The sequence below is a fragment of the Cheilinus undulatus genome, linkage group 10 (genome assembly GCF_018320785.1).
Source record: "Cheilinus undulatus linkage group 10, ASM1832078v1, whole genome shotgun sequence".
Taxonomy (NCBI): Eukaryota; Metazoa; Chordata; class Actinopteri; order Labriformes; family Labridae; genus Cheilinus; species Cheilinus undulatus.
In genome coordinates this window covers 3,058,938-3,080,241 of record NC_054874.1, presented here as the reverse complement: position 1 = coordinate 3,080,241, position 21,304 = coordinate 3,058,938, and the positions used below count along the sequence as shown (strand labels likewise).

General features: G+C 42.1%; 1 protein-coding gene across 4 annotated transcripts in view; it reads left to right on the top strand.

Moving 5' to 3' along the window:
- The window catches only part of LOC121515928 (ecto-NOX disulfide-thiol exchanger 2-like), a 149,948-nt gene that overhangs the window by 79,777 nt on the left and 48,867 nt on the right, over nt 1–21,304 (top strand). For 3 of the 4 annotated variants that reach the window (XM_041796880.1, XM_041796881.1, XM_041796879.1), the window contains exon 3: nt 3,953–4,084. The exons of the other annotated variant lie outside the window; for it this stretch is intronic. In XM_041796880.1, coding sequence (XP_041652814.1) covers nt 3,953–4,084 — 132 coding nt within the window. The remainder of the gene's footprint in view (nt 1–3,952; nt 4,085–21,304) is intronic. 4 annotated transcript variants of the gene reach the window in all.

Below are 21,304 nucleotides of genomic sequence, written 5' to 3'. Positions count from 1 at the left end.
CTAGTTTCCTGTTCTGTAAAGCATTACCCCTAACAAATGCAAATCATGGGCTGCATGTCAGCGCAGGGGTTAGTGCTGTTGTGCTAGCACACAGCAAGAAGGTTCCTGGTTCGCTTCCCAGTCAGGGCCTTTCTGTGCAGAGTTTGCATGTTTTCTCTGTGCATGCACGGGTTCTCTCTGAGTACTCTGGCTTCCTCCAACCACCAAAGACATGCTCGTTAGGTTAATTGGTGACTCGTAATTGGTCATAGGTGTGAGTTTAAGTGGACCTGGTTGACCTCCAAAGGAATAAGTAGCATAGAAAATAGATGAGCATTAGATTTCTGGAGGGAGAAAAGGTAAGTAAATGATGCAGCGATAAGGAGCAAATGCTCTCCTATTGGTAGGTGTCAGGATTCTCGTCGCTGACGTCAAGTCAGGGTGTCAAATGATAAAAGAAAATTTTCAACATGCTAGTCTTGTCAAGTCATGGTCACTGGGCATCATGAATGCATTGTCAATTAAGTCATACTACCAATGCCCAAGTTTTGATGATGCACTGCACTGTAGTGTTGAGATTCCCAGCCAACAGGAACCTGGTTAAAGCTGAAGATGGATGAAATACTAGCAGCAGGCTCGCTGTGTTCAAACTGTCTGCTGTAAAATGAAAAAAAAAAAAAAAAAAACATTTAAAGAATATTGATGTTGGGACATCTTGAATCAACCCAGAACTCGAACACATTAATAGATTTTTACAGCACCACTCCTCCTTCTTGTGTTGCATTCTTCAGCAGCTGGTTGTTATTCCTCCCTCGGCCTCATAGATTGACGTGATGCTGGAGGATGATGTCTTTGAGGGGAGCTGAGGCTGACCCCTGCCCTCAAGGTCACTCTCTGTATCAGAAACTGTAAACCCTCAGTGACTGATGCTTAAAGCCACATGTCTGGAAATATAACTGATTCACCAAGAGACTGTGTTTGTGGAAGACATGAGGGTGTAGAATCAGTCAGGACAACCAACAGATTTACAGAGAAGACTGGAGACTGGTATGATAAAAGAACGGCTGTAACGCTGTTTGAGCTCACTCTTTAATGTGAATATTAATGAACCAAAGGTGAAGGACTCTGTCAGCAGAGTGAAAGGGCTGAATGTGGAGGAGGAGGTCTTACTCTACACGCCAACGTCAGTGACCTATAGTCGAACACAGAAGAGTTTGAGATGATCCTCAGGATCAAATAAAGCTCTGATCACCATCTTTGGAATTCAGATAGCCTCACACTGATGTGGTTTCTCTCTGAAATCATTAGATAAGATGGAAGAATGAACGGGTTTATGGATTTAATGGCCAAGTCAACATTAAAGGGTGTGGAACGGCTCTGTTGTTAGGGTGGAAGTGTAACTGGATGGACAGATTCCAGATCTAATCTGAAATGTTTGTGCTTGGTCTGAGAATGGACAAACCAATCAGTGTGTCTTGAGGAGAATCAGGCGGTAGCTACAGGCTGGAAGAAGGTAAACAACGGCTGCCGTGAAGGGATCAGCTCAGATGCAGCCTTAGTAGCAGCAGTTTTATCAGAACTGGACCGTATTTCTTAGTTGAAAGAAGAGCAAAGAACCACTCTGAAAAGATGTCGTTGATCTTCTTATGACCGGCTTTAGGAAGAGTTTAATTCTTCGTTTTGTCATTCTGATTGGCTTGTAATAAATGGGGCAGATAAAATGTTTATCCAATTTTCAAAGGCTCCGAATTCAAAGACTTTGTGTGGAAGGTTTCCTAGATGGATGAGAAATGCAGGTGCATCGCAATAAATTGTAAATCATCAAAAAGTTGAATTATTTCAGTAATTCAGTTCAAGAAGGTAAAATTATAGATTTATTACACACAGACTGATATATTTGAAGTGTTTATTTCCTTTACTGTCGATGATTATGGCTTACAGATAATGAAAACCCAAAATTCAGCATCTCAGAAAATTAAAATATTGAGAAAAGTTTCAATATTGGAGACTCATGTCGTCACACTAATCAGCTGATTAACTCCAAACACCTGGCCAGGTTTCAGAGCCCTTAAACGGTCTCTCAGTCTGGATTAGTGGCCTACACAATCATGGGGAAGACTGCCGATTGGACAGATGTCCAGAAGACGATCACTGACACCCAGCACAAGGAGGGGAAGACACAGAGAGTCACTGGTAAAGGAGCTGGCTGTTTACAGAGTGCTGTATCCAAGCACATTCATTGGAAGCTGAGTGGAAGGAAAATGGGGAAAAAAAAAAGGTGTGCAAGCAACAAGGATAACTGCCACCTTGACAAGATTGTGAAACGAAGCCCATTCAAGAATTTGGTGGAGCTTCACAAGGAGTGGGCTGAGGCTGGAGATGCTGATTTCATTTTCCAGCAGGACTTTGCACCTGCCCACGCTGCCAAAAGTACCACTGCCTGTTTTAAGGATCATGGTATCAATGTGCTTGATTGGCCAGCAAACTCACCTGACCTAAACCCTGTAGAGGATCTATGGGGGATTGTGGAGAGGAAGATGAGACATCAGACCCAACAACACAGAAGAGCTGAAGGCCACTATCAGAGCAACCTGGGCTTTAAAACACCTCAACAGTGCCACGGACTGACCGCCTCCATTCCATGACGCATTGCTGAAGTATGAGTTTACCTTTTTGAATCAAATTACTGAAATAAATCGTTTTAGTGATATTCTAACTCACCTGTATGTGGATTTATGGAACAGTCTATCTGACATCAGGTTAGCTGCAGTTGCTGTTCTCCTGTTTAAACTGCTGCTAAACCACCCATTCCTCCTGTGGTCCTTAGAGTGTCCTCCATTGGTGAGGTGTTGCTAACAAGGCTGTGAATTCAGCAGCATCATCGCAGCCTCGCTCAGACTCTGGAGGTTTTACCAGGCCTCTCTGTGACTGTGACAGCCAACAGCTCTGAAATCATCGAGTCAGACATCGCTATGTGTCTGAACACCAGGAATACTGGTGTAGCTGCTGTTGTGCAGGCGTTAGCCCACACAGAGCCCGGTGTTAGCTCTGCCACACACCCTGTGAGGTGTGAAGTGTGTGCAGGGTGCAGCAGTGTCTCATTATGAACAGTGTTGTTGGCTTTGGCACAAGGAGAGAAGAGGGCAGCTCAGCTCAGCCGTTTACAGGTGTGTCACAGAGAAAGAGGTCGAGAATTAAAGAGCGATTAGAGCTGTGAAATAGTCTGCAGAGGACAAGAATGAGCTGTAGTTGGATTTGTGTTCAGGTTGACTTTACTGCAGGGGTTCTATTACGGGATCTAAATGTGTTTGTTCAGCAGGAAACCATGAGTCTGTCGTTGTGCATTAGAGATGTGTGTACTTCATATCCTAAGTTGTAGATTCCTCCAAGGTTTAGCAGCAGAGCGCCTGGAAACCGTCTGATAGCATCAGGATTTGTTCCTCGTGCCGTGATAATCTAGTTTTATGCTGCATTAGTCCCTTACTCTGGCTTCTGATCGGGGTTTGGGGGACTCATTGGTGTTTATTTCATGTAGCTACATGAATACAGATCTATTTGTGTGTTTATGCGTGTCAGATTTTAAACATATGTGACTGGTTTTTCAGTCACACTGTAGCCGTTTAAGCTTACGGTTTACTTGAGATGAGTCATAAAGCCACGCCTTTTAGCCTTGGTGCGGAAACTAAATAAACATCAGCATGAGAGTGAATGGATGCCACACAAGCCACAGGATCCACCGCCTTACCCTCCTCTCTAAAATGACGGAGATGTCGATGTTCCTCTGTAAATGTTGATGTAGTTCAAGTTTACCTGATGCTGCTCAGGTTTTGCAGCAGTTCTAGTCAGCTGAATCTTCAGTCTCTAAATGAGACAGAAGCTGTTGCATGGATTTAAGCTATCTATTCAGACATGTAGTCACCTTTAAATCATTGCACAGCTAATGCTGAGTCTTTTTCTGTGTTTTTTTCTGCAGAAGGGATCTGCAACATGACGATGGACTCTAACTCCATAACAATGCCAATGTCGGACCCCAACGTCTGGGCAACAGCTATGAACAACCTGGGGATGCCTCCAATTGGAATGACCGGACAGCAACTCATGCCAGGTAACACAGCGACTGATGTTCAACACAGAACACCTAACCCTGAACCACAGGTGCTTTTATTTTGAAAGCTTACTGCAGTATGAAGTTGTCAAGGATGCTGTGACAGAAATTTCATCCTCACAAGGTTGTGTTCACTGGCACACCTCCTCTGCTTGGTCAAGGGTTATTGTGGCTAGAACAATGGATGACCAAAGATGTTCAAACCAAGAATCCCTGCAAGAAATAACCCAGCTGACTTCTCTGCTGCAGACATGGCCAATGAAGTTTACTATGAGTTCCTAAACACACCTGGAAGAACATGAAACTTTCTGAAGAGAGAGACAAATATGCTTCCTCCTCAGATGTACCTAAAAAAGATGATTTAAAAGTGTGAATTTCAAGTGTTCTTATTAATTCTCATCTATATCACAAATGTGCAATAAATACTCTAGATCAGAGATTCTGATGTCAGGACACACCGCCACTTCCTTGACAACAGATTGCAACCAGAATTTTGTACATTTTTCAATCACAACCAGATGTTTTTAAAGGAAAATGGGCAGTTTGGAGCTAAGATGGAAAAAAATGTGATGTAACATAGAAATGGAGACACCAGGCCCACGGAATGAGGACCAAGGCTGTGGATAGTTAGTTAGATCAGAGTATAACAATGCAAAGTCAAGTCTGTCATCTGTGATTTAGATGCATATTTTGGCTGAAGAATTAGACACTGTTTGAAGATGATGATGAAGGTTGAGTGCTTACTTTTAAATGTGCATTATCATGAGGAATGGTCGCCTTCACCTAATTTTAATGAGACTAGAATGAAGTTAATCAAAACGAAGAAAAAATGGATGCGAAGGGCAGATTTAGGTGGCTTTCACACTAAGGGCCCAGTCCCGGATCAGACTGCACTTGTGCCCGAAGTCCGGTCTGTTTTGGTTAGTGTGAATGCAAATGAACCACGCCCCGGCACAGGGCCCCGGCCCACTTGGAGAGGTGGTCTCGGGCACGATTCAAGTGGACTCTGGCACGGTTTGACCTTGCAAAGCAGAAGGATACGCTTGTTTCCATGTTTCTCACTGGTGAATCCATCTTGCAAAGCTCCCGTCTGAACCGTTTGGGCCCAATTAGAAAGTGACAGGACCAATCAGCGACGAGGGGCAGTACTTTCGGGCGTGGCGGAATTGTGATGCAAGCAAGCAGCAACAAGAGGACGGTGCACATATGGTGGAAGACATTAGCGTGGATGCTGCTAAAGCACCAGTTTTATCAGAACTTGACATTTTTTTGTTAAAAGAAGAACAAAGAACAGCAGTGAGCTGTTCTCTTTTCAAAAACGACAAAAGTCTACAGACACCATGGTTCATGTTATGCAGCTCTCTATGGAGTTTCTCCCTCACTAACGGCTACATCACGTGTTTTGTTGCCCTGCCTGTAAAGATGTGACGGACAGAAATTTCTTCCAGTCACCCTCCAAGTGTTTTTTCAAAAGCTCTGCCCTTTCCCAAACACTGTCTATGAGTGGTTTAGCAGATGGATGTGTTTCACACATCCATCTGGTGTGCCAGGTAAGGCACGGTTTGGATGAGATGTAAATGCAACTGCGCCCAGATACGGAACAAAGTGTCGTATCAGCCTTATGACATCATCGTAAAAATTAAACTTCTTTCCACAGCGCAGCAGTTTGTCCACATTTTTCCTCAATGAAAGGCAGATATCATCAGAATCCAGTCAGTAAACTGTCTGTTGTGACTCACCTTACAGATGAATGCAAGTTGGAGTCACTGAGAGGAGGTGCAAAGGCAATAAAAGTCTCCTGTCACCTCAAAAACCATTGTATCTGCGCAGCACGAGTCCATTTAATCCTCTGAGCTTTAGTAGATGTGCAGATATGAAGAGCGAGGTTGCTGGCATCTTAAAAAGTGATTCTAAATCATCCATGGCTGCAGGATGGATGTTTTTTTTTGCCGGGTTAAAACAAAACAATTTTCGCTCAGGTCATGACACAAGTGGTTGCCATGGTAGCCTCTTCTTCTTTCTTCTCCTTGGCAGGTTTGTAATCCAGCTACGTGCATACCGCCACCTGCTGTATCAGGCTGAGTACAAATGAAAGTAGGCCCGGGCACGGATCAAAAGCAAGTAGTGTGAAACCAAGTCAGCGGGGGGAAGGAGGAGGGGGAGGAATCACACAGCAGTGCGGTTTGAAACAACTGGGCCTAATGTGAAAGCACCCTTAGGGACACTAAGGGGGACACTCAAATCACCCATCCATGGGTGATTTGAGTGTCCCACCTTCATCCAATGTGTCTGACACCCATGATTTCATGTTCTATTACACATTGAGGCATGTCAGGAGCCTAAGACTGAGGTATTGTTTGTATGGACTATAAATTTCAGCCTTACTGATCTGATCACTCCTCTGTCTATAACATTATCTCTGTCAGCATCCTCCCACTCTCCATCTCTGAAGAGTTATCCTGTCATGTCTTTTCTCTTCTCAGTAGAAAGCTTTCCCCCAAAGCCTTTTATAAATCACTTCCCACTTCGAAGCTGAAATGCACTTTCTTATTTGAAATCTGCCAGGCCTGTGTGTGTGTTGATGCATGGGTGTACGCTCTTAGAGATAAACAGTTTTCCAAATGCAATCCTCGAGAAATATTAAGGGAAGAGAGCTCTCTCCTCCCCTCTCTCTCTCTTACTCAACTCTGTCATATTTCAGAAACCAGAACCTTTCAGCTGAGGAGAGACAGAAGAAGCAGCTTTTAATCTTGACCTGTGGTGTTCGCATCACACTTTATAAGCTGTTAAATGAGGAAAAGCACAGGTTTGAGTAATGAAAGTCTTCATTAAAGCATGCTAGTAGTGATACAACATCAACACAACATCAGAGCCTTAAACTGGCTCACATGAGAGGAATTCATGACTTGGTGAAGTTATTAACTGTGCATATTTGAGTCTGAATGTGAGCAAAGGCTGAACAGCTCTGAGAATGAATCAGTCCTTCTGCCAGCTTTAGGCTGCAGTCAGACTGAAATCCAGGAGCAAAGAGTTGATTTAGGAATGTGTTTGAGTAAAAGGAAGTAAAACCAAAGGAGAGACCTTTTACCGTGCAGTGAAAAGACTTTTTCTAAGGGATGCATGATAGTAGATTTATAATTCTAGATTTCTCTCATTTATTTCTTTTAGCTTACAGCGGTGCAGCTCACAGTTTGATGCATCCATCTACCCGTGATTGTTGGTGCAGCCTGTTTTGTGTTACATATGAGACAAAAAAGAGGCAAATCAGAAATAAAGATGCAAAATAAAAGGTGTGCATTTAAGACCAACGTTTCATAGTCATGGTTTGTGAAGTGTTAGTGAATCGCCAGTGCAGTGGGTACTGTTGCAAATTCACCTTTCATGTATGGTGATGGGGAGTGTGAGCAAAGCACTCTAATGCACACTTAAAGACCCTGTAAAGTGAAAATAAATCTGTATTTAGGTTTGTTGTATGACAGGTCGCTGCCTTATGAACCCCTAGGTCAAATTTCAGTCAGATAAAACATCACTAAGTTTTGAAAATAAGCTTCAAAATCATGAAACATGAGGCAGTAAAACCTGCTCCTCAATGGTGTGGGTGTGTCTGTTGAATGAGCTTAAGCCACGCCCACTCCGGAGAAATGCAATCCTGATTCCCCACTGTGGGCTGGTGATATCACCAGTCCACATATTGGCCCCCGCCCACATTAAACCCAGCCCTGGAACAATGCCTCTTATAGTGTTTATTTCCCTTTTAAATGGTGCCACATTTGTAAGGATCATGCATTTGTGGGATGAGCAGCAGAGCTAAGTATGGGAAGAATTTACCAAATCCTCTTTTATTGCTTTCTTTGTGAAAGTCATTTTGTACATGCATGTTGCACATGTGCAAAGCATCTTGATGTGCAGGACTGGTGTTGTTCCTGTTTCCCACCTGACTGAGTCGTCATTTTTACACCCAGCACTCGTACTGTCTACAGAGCGAATAAATTATCTGCCTTAATAAAAACCAGTGGTCAGTTTGGCTTTTAAAAAAGGACTTTTCATTCACAAAGCTGATGCGTTTCTGTGGAGAGGTAATTTTTCTTAAAAATTTGATTGAGGTTCAATGAAGACGACAGTCCTTTTTTGCTCTGACAGGTTCTTAATTCTCTAAATGTTGAAGTATCTGCCAAGCCACTGACGTTGTTCTGCTGCTTCTTCTGCCTTGCTTTGCTTTCTGGGGGCCTGTATACCTCAAACAGGTGTTTCTGCTTGCTCATCTGTTCATCCTGCTTTCATGCCATCTGGGATGAATTGAGGAAAGCCTTACATTCTTTAAGAAGAATCAAGAGGATTTTATTACTCAAGGGCCAGTCACGTAGAAGAGTTAGAAATTCTCTGCACGGATGATTCAAGTTAATACGCAGTTATTAACATGCATGATGGGTAAAGTTCTCTGCCTGAATGGGATCTGGACATCAGGTTGATGTTGCTTGAATTGTACTTCCCTCAGAGCTACAAAAACAGACAAATGTGTCCTGTTGAGACAGGTGTAAAATAGAGTTAAGGTCATTTAAATACAAAAGCTCTAATCAGATAAAATACTGGAACTTTCTTGGGTGGGTGACCCCGGTCTCTCAGCCTCCACCAGGCTAGCCCATGAGGTATCAGGATGTAGAGAGGAGAGGAAGGAGGAGAGACAGTGATGGAGAGGGAGGAAACCGGAGTTAATAGGACAGCTGTGTCTCCTCTAGTAGATCACATGGAGCAACAGATGCTCTTTCCTACCTCATCCTCCCTCCTTTCCTCCCTCTGTGGCCTAAATCACCCAGAAACTCATTTATATCTAATAACAGCTGAGTCAGCCTCTGGTAGAGAGCTGCAGAGAACACATGCTGGTACTTTCTGAGCTCCTTAACACTCAGATTCCTCTGAGTCACTGGAATGATCTGCTCAGAAAAGAGCGGATGGTGAAGCTACTCCAGCTGTGTGTTACATCACAACCGCTATTCCATAAAGGTTTGGACGCTATGTGAAATGTAATGAGACAGAATGCAATGGTTTCAAATCTCATAAACCCATAAGTCCCCAGAAGTTTTTGACATCTAACGCAGCGCTCCAACTTTTTGGGAATTGGGGTTGTAGTCAATTTAGTGTTAAACATGGCATTTCTACACCTCTGTTCTTGTGGCACATTCTTCAACATGAGGTTCAGTGCTGTTTTTGTTCCCAGCTTGGTGGCTTTAGTCCTCCGGCTGGATCCGTTATTGATTCTTCGTTTTTATCTGTCTTAACAATCGTTTTCATTCTCACAGCAGCAGAGAATTCACAGACTCTTGTCTTTCTCTGTTGTATCTGTGAGGCTGTAGATTTTCATGTTAAGTGGTCTTTTATGCATCAGCTTGTCTCGTTCATTAAGGGGAATAATGGCCGTGCCAGCCTGTTCTCATCGTACCTTATAGTTTGTTTGCGTGAGAATGTGTTTCTGCCTCCAGCCAAGTGGATTTATGCAGACAGACAGCTGGATAAACAGAACACTGAGCGCAGAGATTTCCACTCTCTGCAGCCTCACAAAGTCTGTATGCTAAGTGCAAGTTTGTAGGACAGAGATTTTGTGTGCTAGAAGAGGGAGACGTTGGACTCAGGGCAAAGACATGAGTCTAGTGTGTGAGTGCTTTAGTTCATGACATTTTAGTCATGTTGATTTTCACTGTTCTGGCATCTTTTACATGTACACTGTATTGCCAAAAGTATTCACTCACCCATCCAAGCAATGTAAATCAGGTGTTCCAATCACTTCTATGGCCACAGGTGTATAAAATCATCACCTAGGCATGCAGACTGTTTCTACAAAAGTTGTGAAAGAATGGCTCGCTCTCAGGAGCTCAGTGAATTCCAGCGTGGTACTGTGATAGGATGCCACCTGTGCAACAAGTCCAGTGGTGAAATTTCCTCGCTCCTAAATATTCCACAGTCAGCTGTCAGTGGTATTATAACAAAGTGGTAGGCCATGTAAAATGGCGGAGCACAGTCAGCGGATGCTGAGGCACATTGTGAGCAGAGGTCGCCAACTTTCTGCAGAGTCAATGGCTACAGACCTCCAAACTTCATGTGGCCTTCAGATTAGCTCAAGAACAGTGGTAGAGAGCTTCATGCAATGGGTTTCCATGGCCGAGCAGCTACATCCAAGCCATACATCACCAAGTGCAATGCAAAGCGTCGGATGCAGTGGTGTAAAGCACGCCGCCACTGGACTCTAGAGCAGTGGAGATGCGTTCTCTGGAGTGACGAATCGCACTTCTCCATCTGGCAATCTGATGGATGAGTCTGGGTTTGGCAGTTGCCAGGAGAACGGTACTTGTCTGACTGCATTGTACCAAGTGTAAAGTTTGGTGGAGGGGGGATTATGGTGTGGGGTTGTTTTTCAGGGCTTGGCCCCTTAGTTCCAGTGAAAGGAACTCTGAATGCTTCAGCATACCAAGAGATTTTGGACAATTCCATGCTCCCAACTTTGTGGGAACAGTTTGGGGATGGCCCCTTCCTGTTCCAACATGACTGTGCACCAGTGCACAAAGCAAGGTCCATAAAGACATGGATGAGAGAGTTTGGTGTGGATGAACTTGACTGGCCTGCACAGAGTCCTGATAGAACACCTTTGGGATGAATTAGAGCGGAGACTGAGAGCCAGACCTTCTCATCCAACATCAGTGTTAGACCTCACAAATGCGCTTCTGGAAGAATGGTCAAAAATTCCCATAAACACACTCCTAAACCTTGTGGAAAGCCTTCCCAGAAGAGTTGAAGTTGTTATAGCTGCAAAGGGTGGACCGATGTCATATTAAACCCTATGGATTAAGAATGGGATGTCACTTAAATTCATATGTGAATCAAGGCAGGTGAGCGAATACTTTTGGCAATATAGTGTTTCGTTTTGGGTAATTTTTCTTTATGCAAACTTTGATATTTTTGATTATGTGTCTGGTTGGAACATTCTTTGTTTGACTTCCAACTTTTATTCTCTGAGAATCTCTTTAATGTTGGAGCAAAGTGGCTTTTGTACTAAAATATCCCTACATGAATCTACATATCCAATCAAAGCCTGTGAATACCCAGCCCCAGTTTTAACAGTTTGGGACTCAGTCAAAGCTTTACCATAGAAGCATGGACATAAAGACAAAAGAAGCCATAGTAGAGAACTCATCCCTCTTCAAAGATACAGACTGAAAAAATGTTAGCAATAAGATTAAACCGTTAGACTACAGTCTGGTTTACTCTGAGTGAATTCCACCTTAACATCAGCAAGAGAAGAACAAAATTAAAAGCTCTTCAGACCAGTAAGAGATGAAAAAGTCGCGTGTTGTTATGGTGAGTCATCCTAAAACAAAACGTCCCAGACAGCCTGTGAGCCGTGAGAACGGAGCAGAGGTTGCTACGGTGACAGCCGTGCTCAACATCTGGTTTGAACATCTGACAGAGGCAGAGACGTATGTCCAGGAGCGCTCACCATGTTTCCCCACCCTTCAACAGTTCTCTCTCTCTCTCTAACACACCCAGACGATAAACAGAGCCAGATGAGGAGATAAAAGCTCCCCCTCCATATTTCTGTCAAAATAGACCAAATGCTCAACATGGTTTGTGTTAAGCAATGCGCTTTACCTGAATGTACTCTTTCACTGTTGTGCTTTAAGCGGATCCGAGGTCTAATCCTGAGCCCCTTTGGCTTTGAAAAAGACGGTCCACTATGGAGCCGCAGCTTTTTGAAGTACTCCTCCAGGTATCTGTTCTCTTTTATGATGAAAGTGGTTTGCAGCTTTTGTCAAGGGACCTAGGTTGAGATTTTTAACCAGAAACTCATTTCTCCTTTTCATCTCCTTTAAGTCAGTTTTTTTTAGACCAGAAACTGTTTTGGCGTTTCTCCACAACCTTCTCAACCTTTTCTGCCCGCGACCCCCAAAATAAAGGTGCCAGAGACCGGGGACCCCCAATGTACCTGGAGGTGGTTGACCACAGGCAAGCACAATCAAGAACAATCATGCACAGACAAGGCCGCCTATTAGGCGGGATAAAGGGGAGAGCTCTCTGGGTCCTGCCTCACTGGGGGACCATGGAGGTCAGAAAATTCATGGTCCATTATAAAGTTAAGCTGAGGTATCCGTATCTTTTATTTAACCTGAAAAATAGCCACTCATCAGAGATGCAAGTATATTTTTTCATCATTTGTGTGGTAAATAGCCTTCTTAAAAACATTAATCCCTTTTGTTAGAAACAAAAATAAAATGGGTTAAAAATGGCTAAAAAGTCAAAAAAAAATTGGCTATTAAAAGTAGCAGAAATTGGATGGCAGTGGCAAAAATGGGTTTAAATGGAAAAAAAACAGGCATAGATGGTGGTAAAAGGAGATTAAACAGTGGCTGAAATGACTCTGAAGTGACAACAATGGGTGTAAAATTTGGTGAGATGGATGAAAACATTTCCACTGCCCTAAAGGGGTTACTGAGACAGAAAAATAGGCAGAAATTGTCAAAAAAAAAAAAAGCTTTTTTTTGTTAGGTTAGTATTATGCCAGGAAGACGTTATACGTGAACAGGATCTAGAAATGCCTCCATCTTTTCTGGGCTGAAGCTCATTGAAATGGACTGAGGCTACGTGGAAAGCTGTTCTGTGGTCAAATTAATCAGATTTCAAGGTTCAGATTCTTTATTAGTACCCAAAAGGGTAAATTTGTTGTGCAAACTCGAAGGGTGATTGGATGAACGCTGTGTCTGTCACATCTTTATGGGCCAATCAGAGCAACAAAACACTTGATGTAGCCGCTACCGAGGAGTAAACTCCATAGAGAGCTGCATAACGCAAACCGTGGCGACTGTAGACATGTCAATACACGACTTTTGTCGTTTCTGAAAAGAAAACAACTCCCTGCTGTTCTTTGTTCGTCTTTTAATGAAGAATTGTTGTCAAGGTCTAATAAAACTGGCGGTTTAGCAGCATCCACGCTAAGCTCTTCCTCCATAACTGCACCAGCTCTTGCTGCTGCTTGTTTACGTCACAACTCTGCTGCGCCTGAAAGTACTGCCCCTCGTCGCTGATTGGTCCTGTCGCTTTCTAACCAGGCCCAAACGGTTCAGACGGGAGCTTTGCAAGATGGATTCACCAGTATAAAACATGGAAATGGGAGTATTCATCTGCTTTGCAAGGTTAGTGGACACACATCTCTGCTAAAAAACAAACAAAAAGTTCATATGACTCTTTAACATTTTCCTCTCTTTTACAGTAAAGTCTGTTAGAGAGACTAAAGCAGCTCATTGAAAAAATTAGGCAAGCCCTCTATTCTCTAGATCAGGCATCATTCACTATATTTGTACAAGGACCAGATTTAGTCAGAACAAATGACTTCAAATAAAGTCAAATAAGCTGAATAATTAGATCTAATGAATATATTCTTGTATTTGTTTTTGCATTTTCTTTCAAAACGTAAATATTTTTTAGGCATTATCACTGAGATCAGTCCATAATACCTAAGCCAGCCACAAGGGGGCGATTGAGATATTCAAGCTACATTTCTCTGGGGCTGCCATGTTCTCCAACACAGGTGAAAAACAATTGTCGGTGAATAACACCTGCAGGAACTATGCTTTTTGTTTTGATTCTCATGCAGGAAAAATTGCCCTCTCAGATAGCCTGAGGTGGAACATTGACGGAAAACTGCTCAATAATCCGGACTGATTGTATGTTTATCATGTGTCATATTCACTGATAATGGCTGACTCTTGGATCTGTAAAAACAAATCAAACATGAAGCCAGTCCTGATAAAACTGTTTTAGTTTTGATTCTTTTGGTTTGATTTAATAGCTGTAGGGATTAAAAGATTAAAAACACCCTGTAAACTGCTACATCTTTTTTTCCATCTCACATTTTCTGGATTTAATCAGCTGTTAGGGGTCAGGTTGGAGGCTTTTTTGTGGCCTGGTGTGGCCCTTGGTGTGCCAGTTGATAAGCACTGCTCTAGATTGACAGCACATGAGATGGAGAACTCATGGAGGTGATCTGAAAGGCAGATAGTCTCATTATTAACATGCATGCTGAAATCTGAATCAAGCCATGATGCAGCAACGATGCAGTCTCCATGCAACACAGTCTGAAATGACCAAAAAAGGGACTTTTCCTTGTAAATTTAGCAGAGCATAAAAGAAAAAGGAAATATGAATGATTTTACACTCAAGCATACATCTTCTTTCCTTTTTAATCACCCTATAATTAAATGGAGTCTTAAATAAAAAGCCATTTGTCAGTGAGGCTCAGTGAAAAAGAGCAGCGATGCTCTTTTTTCCAAGCACTTGATTTTCCCTTTGTTTGCATTTGTTTGACCTTGAATGTGAAATGCATCTCGCCTGATGAATTCAAAGCAGCCAAGATCAAATGCAGCAGCTTTTGCATGCTTAACATATTTAGAATATGCATGTATGCATGTATAAATAATGTTTAAATGTAGAAAATGTACATTTTAGAGCAGAAGTTCTGTTTGTCATTACTTACTGAGTCAAGTCTGGCAAAAACAAAATCTGTGGAACCCAGAAAAGAGATGATGCTCGACCACATAAACATTTAACTTTCACTTGTACTTGCAGGGTTGAAGGAATTAATTTTAGATTGAAAATTGTTATGCGTGAACACACAGCTGCTCACACAAACACTCCGAAGAACAGATAAGCGGGCTGGAGGGACCGACGGCTCTTCCCTGAATAAACAATCACTCCTCTATCTGCACCACCCCCTCATCCTCATCCCCGTACACAAATAAACGCACACAAACCCAGAATGGGATAAACAACTCCGTGTCATACCTGATAACAATCTCAAAAGTGCTCCCCGTGTAATTTAGAGGACTCAAGAACCCCCCCAAGATATAAATCAGTGTCCCCTCATTGTCACACATTAGCTGACCTGCATTAACATCCTGAATTCTATTATCTGACAGTCGTTCTGTGCCGTGAGCCTTCTCCAATCCTGGGACTGAACACTCTGTCCCTTTCTGCTGGCTGCTTTAGAGTTAGAAGGGTCGATGGCGGAGGATTTTGGCTGCGTGTAGGCGGACAGAGAGGATATACAGTGAGTGTCTGAGGGGGAATAATAGAGCAGAAGTTATAGGCTACAGTAATGGGACTCTCTGACAGCTCTGCCTTTCCAGCTTTAGTAGATTGAAGGCTAGACAGCATTAAAAGTTGGATCTGTAAGGGAGATTTGAATGTAAAAGTCTAACTTGCATAAGACAGAATTTGCAAAGGCAACTTTAGGTTGCAGATTCATATTGAGATGGAATGCAACAGAGCATAGAAAGACTTTTACTGGCCGTATGGTGCCTAAGAGGCTGCAGGAAGCAAAAATGTTCCCGCAGGATGAATGAAGTCAAAATGCAAAGCATGCGACTGCTGAGAGATAGAGAGGGACAGATTACAGCTACTGGTGGGGCTGCCTCATTAGGGAATATTACCCAGCATGCCTCACATTGCCCAGCATGCCTCGCACCAGCCACTCATGTTTCACTCTTCAGCATCTCCGTCCTCAGCTGTCACTAGAAGGGACGTTCACCCTGGAAATTAGAAGCTAGCAGCTCTTAGCAGTTGAATGTCTCTATTTGTATTTGTTCTCTCCCTCTGCACCTTCTGATTGCAGCAGCTTGGAATGCATTTACTGTAAGGACGAAGGAAACAGAGAGTTCACAATCAAAACATGGGAGTCACTTATAGGACTAGACCAGTGTTACTCAACCAAAGAGCCAGATTGTTGAAAAACAGCTTCGCAAGTGCCACAATGTGAGATGTGAAAAGTGGCAAAAATGGACCAACGTGGCAATAAAAATAAGTCAAAAGTGGCAAAAAATGGTCAAAAAGCAGCAAAAAAAGTGGCAAAAAATGTGTGAAAAGGGGGAGAAGAGACAAAAAATATATGAAAAGCAGGGTTATAATGTTTGGGATTTTTCATTAGGTTTTATTTTTATTTAGTGTTTACTTTTTGTTTTAATTTTTGGTTTAGTTTTTATTAGTTTTAGTGTTAGTTTTAGTTTTATTGGCAATATGGGGGACTCTTCAGAGGCGAGACGCAAAAGGCTCTTCACTTTTCTCTTTATTTATTCAGTTTTTATGTTTGCATAAAACTCAAGACCCAAAGCGGGCGCTCCAGACCGGCAGCAGCACATACCTGGGCCGACACTTCGCTCCACTTGGTTCGAGATGCGCTGCAGGTCTATTTTCAGCGCCGGCCGCTGCCAAACCACGTCAACACCCATCCATCAGAAAGCTCCAGAAGTCACAAGTGAAGAATATCTGGTTCTTTCAAAATAAAACACAATGCACGGACTCCTGGTTGTAAATCATCACCATACCAACATTACGTCTCATCCTGCAGCGAAAGCAAAGGGTCATCGAGAGGTCAGTGGGTCACAGAGCTACAACGGTGCCATTGAAGAGGAGAAGTTAACTTTTGAGGATATTTAGCCAAAGAATTTTACATAAAACCACAGATCCTTTAAGCAAACATTAACCTTATAACTTCCTAATGTACTCACTGAATGGAGGAAGAAATAACATCATGGACGTATAAAGATAAAAACAAGGTGCTGGATGCACAAACATCTCCCTGCTAACAGGAGCTCAGAGATGAGCACGTTCAAAAGGATCGGACAGATGTGTGGGCGGATCCAGCTCCAGGTTTCTTTTTGTTGCTCTCTTCCAAGAGGGCCGCCACGATCTCAACATCTCTCTGTGAAAGAAACTTCCAGCTCTCTGTCCTGAGTAAACTGGCTAGAAACACACTTTTAATTTAAAGAGTGAAACGTGTTTCAGTTGTTCCCGGACTAAACTGTTTCATAGTCAGATTTAGGAGAAAAGGATCATCTCTGTTTATTTTTTCTGCTGATGAAGCTCCAGTCCTCATTGAGTGATTCATCCCAGCCTTCTCTTTATATTAGCATTCATCCAGTTGACTGGCTGAATAAATTGACACTGGTGATGGTCTCATTGAACCATTCTGGGTTTATCACGCTCTCATTATTTGGTATGTGTTATCCTTCCAGTGAATTATCATTCAGTATACAGAGCATTCAGTGTTTAGGTATTCATGACAGAATGTCTTTCATTATGAAATGAAATTAAAATAAATGTGAAGATAACTTTCAGTGTTAGATTGTTTAGTGGCAGAGTCCAGCGGCTCTGACGTAGTCTGCTTGCTCATACGGAAGTTTTAAATGCCTCTCAGCCAAAGTAGATTCAAGACAGTGTTGGAACAAGCACACCACGGGCTGAGATCAAGAATGTGTAGATGGATTAGTTTATAAGGGCCTGAGCACCAATCTCGCTGTGAGAGACTTATTGTTAAGAGGGGTCGTTCCTCTTCTCTGTCGTCATGGCTACAGCGTGCTCACAAGTCATGAAATTGTGCAGATGCATCAGGATTTGTGAAAACTGTGATATTTTGTGGGTTTTGACGCCAGTAGTTAGATTATTGGTCGATGTCAGAATTGCAAGTGGCCAAGTGGTTTAAGGCAGCGGTTCTCAACTGGTGGGTTGCAACCCAAAAGTTTTCAGTGGGTCATGACTAGATGGCAAAGTGGTGGCAAAAGTCCTGAAGTCCTTATTGGACATGCATTGATACCTTTCATTTTACCCTGTTTTACTGTGAAATTTGGTAAATTTAAATGTTTGATAAATATTACAACTGATTTATCTCCTCTTCTTGCAATAAATGGATACTTTTCCTTTGATAATGAAGTAATTTCACAAGTTCTCTGTAAAATAGGAAAAAATTTAACATAATGATGGGAAAAGAGGGAATGAAATGTGTGTGTCGGCCTGGGTTTGGAATCCAGACTGTGGCACGTTCCCACATCTCCTCATTCTCAGGTCCCTATTTGTCCTCCACTGTCAATAAAGGCATAAAAATCCCAAAAATAAATCAAGAAAAAAAAGAATTGCATGCATTACCGTCTACAATTTTGTTTCAAAGTTTCCAAGAATCAATATTTTTAAACTTACTTCACTACATACTGAGTGAACACCGCTTTCCACATTATTAAGCAAATGACATTTTTCTCTTATTTTCCAAAATATTCATGCAAATGACAGTCAGAGTATTTTTCAAGTCATCAGACATTAGAGCATGATTCAAATGTTTTTGAACAAACTTCATAATGATAACCATTATTTTTTTCAAATAAAAGCCTCAAAATTTAATGTTCCACATTATTAAGCAGGCCACAGGTTTCAAGTAATATGGGGAAGAAAAAGGATCTCTGCTGCCAAAAAATTGTCAAATAGTGCAATGTGTTGGACAAGGAATGAAAACATGAGATATTTCACGAAAATTAATTGTGATCATCGTACTGTGAAGAAATTTGTGGCTGATTCAGAGACGGGTTCGTGCAGATAAAGGCATAATGAGGAAGGTTTCTGACAGACAAATTCATCAGTTTAAAAGAGCAGATGCTAAAATGCCATTACAAAGCAGCACACAGGTATTTGAAGCTGCTGGTGCCTCTGGAGTCCCACCAACCTCAAGGTGTAGGATCCTCCAGAGGCTTGCAGTCGTGTATGAACCTACTATTCAGCCCCCCCTAACCAATGCTCACAAGCAGAAACGGTTGCAATGGGCCCAGAAATACATGAAGACTCATTTTCAAACAGTCTTGTTGACTGATGAGTGCCGTGCAACCCTGGATGGTCCAGATGGAGGAGTAGTGGATGGTTGGTGGATGGCCACCATGTCCCAACAAGGCTGGGCCGATGTTGAAACACACTTTGTGTAAAGGTAAAATATATTTACAAGGATGCTGGTGACACATATCCAAACACAAGCTGAAACAGCAGGTATATCTCAGCCTAATACTTTACAAATGTTGAATTTACTCTGAGTATCATTTATATTTAATCCGACAAAAGAAGAAAATCCCTCCAAGTATATGCAATTTTGACCCACACTAGTGTGATGTGCATTTTCATCTGTGCCTGTACATTCACTACACGCTGCAGAGAGAGAAAATAAATATAGGTTAGTAATGAAACACGTCCTGGAGCGACGCTGTGGAGACTGGAGAAGAGAGAAGTGTGGTGGAGCAGGAAATCCTTTAGAAGAAATAAATAATCTCCTTTATTGCACACAGCTCTGCTTCGTACTCGCTTCAGGTCTCTGGCTCTTTAATGAAAAAAGACACACAGCACACACTCCTGAGGAGAAACGCTGCCGTGAAATTACAGCAGCTATGATGATCTGATGGAAGCGGATAGTTTCCTCTACACCAGCAGAAATCCAGTTTGGTTGAACACATAAGTGTGTTTTCTTATTCCATCACTTGAAGTAGAGAGGAAAATTGATTTTTCCCTCCTATAATAATGTTTAATTTGAGAGCTTTTACTCTGATGTGCCTGTCCTGTGTTTGGTATGCAGCATGCTGAAAGCTCCATCCTCCTTCCTCTCCTTTCTTATCTCCCTGCTGCTATCTATCCTCTCCTCCTTTACCATCACATGTAGAAGAAAGCATCACTCCCATGGGAACTAGACTGCTCCTCATGCTCTCTCCTGGTTAGAGACTGATGGTGAGGGTATCATTAAACTAAACATTTTAATCTATTTCCATTCATGTTTATCTCTGCCCTCTGTTCCTCCCCTCGTTTTCTCCCTTGTTTCCTCAGCCTAACACCTTTATGGCTCCAGAGACCTTTTCTCAGTCTTCAGTAATGAGCATATTCCCTCTCTAAGTGACGCTGAATTCATCCATTTTCCCTTTTTAATAGATTTAGACCTCAAACAAAAAGTAATGTGTATTTCCACCGTAGAATAGTCAATATTATTTCTCCTTTACTGGATTTATTGCAATTGAATCTCAAACAGACAGGAGTGAATTGGAGCCGACGTAATGTTTGCTGAGCTTTTCTCTCTGCTGGAGGGAAACGTTACAGCGAGCTTAACCCTTTATGAACTACCATAGAAGGCAAAAACAAAGATGAAATGAAATGGTGCTCAATTTGCAAAAAGACAGCATGTTTATAAATAGGAAACTATTCACAGTAGTGCAATGCTGGATAATTTTGAGCAGACACGTTTGCAGAAGACCGCACAATAACAAGTGCGACTCGTGACCTGCAAGAAAACAACACATTAGGTTTCATGCAGAAAAAACATCATCATGTACATGTAAAGTAGGCAGTGCTGTGGGAGGCAATAGTCCAGGTTACATTATAGTATATTGTTTATAAAGTGTGCACTTTTTACTACATTTCTGCAAAAGAAGGAAGGATATTCCTGGAAGAAAACAGTACTCTATGCAAAAAGAACTATTGCTAGGCCTGGGCGATATGGCCTAAAAATCATATCACGGTATTTTTCTTGCCTTTGACGTTAACGGTATTATATCACGGTATTACAAAATTAAAAAGAGATAATGCTAGGTTTACTTCTGTCTAACTGCACTCCAGGTTTCACATTCATCTCTAACCTGATGAGGTGTGTTAAGCTGTAGTGTTGGACTACATGGTATTGAAAAGGTGAGAATGTTTGTTAAACTGAAACCATTTCAGAAAAACCAATGAGTAAAATTTAACCTGTTACAAAGCCGCCGCCTATCACAACCTTGGTTATAAACAATGAAATACGTGGTGTCTGAACTGTCCATACATATCTAAATGAAAGACAGGTTTATGGTTGAGCTGTCTCCTCGTCTTTTTGTTGCTTCATTTATGAATTTCATGTTTCTAGTTTCCTCAATAGTGTCTGCAGTTATCAATAAAACCTTCAGTGAAGGAGTCCTCCGGGCTGTCAGAGTGATTCTGTTGCATGTCGACTATATTACAGTGTGTATAATCTCCAGTGAGAGATGTGTTTTAGAGTGTCTGTATGCATGTATGCAGGTGCATAAACATTACACACTCTGCGGCACGATTGTCAGCCCCAAATCATCTGCAGGTGACGTTGAGGCAAACACACGAGGGCAGCATCATTTCCATTTCAAAAAGCTGCATCCTGGAATACGTGCACATAAAAGCTCATGTGGAAATGGATGCCAGTGCTGCAGCCTGAATCAATGTTATAAATAGACCTCTGTTATGTAGATCCAACTGTGAGTCTTATCTATAAGGTCATGATTCAAACAGCAGGAGTGACAGAGAGAGTGGCTCTCTGAAACTTCTTAAAATATTCATGCTGTTTACATGATGTTTTATTCATAAATGACTGTGTTTTTTGTCTTGTCT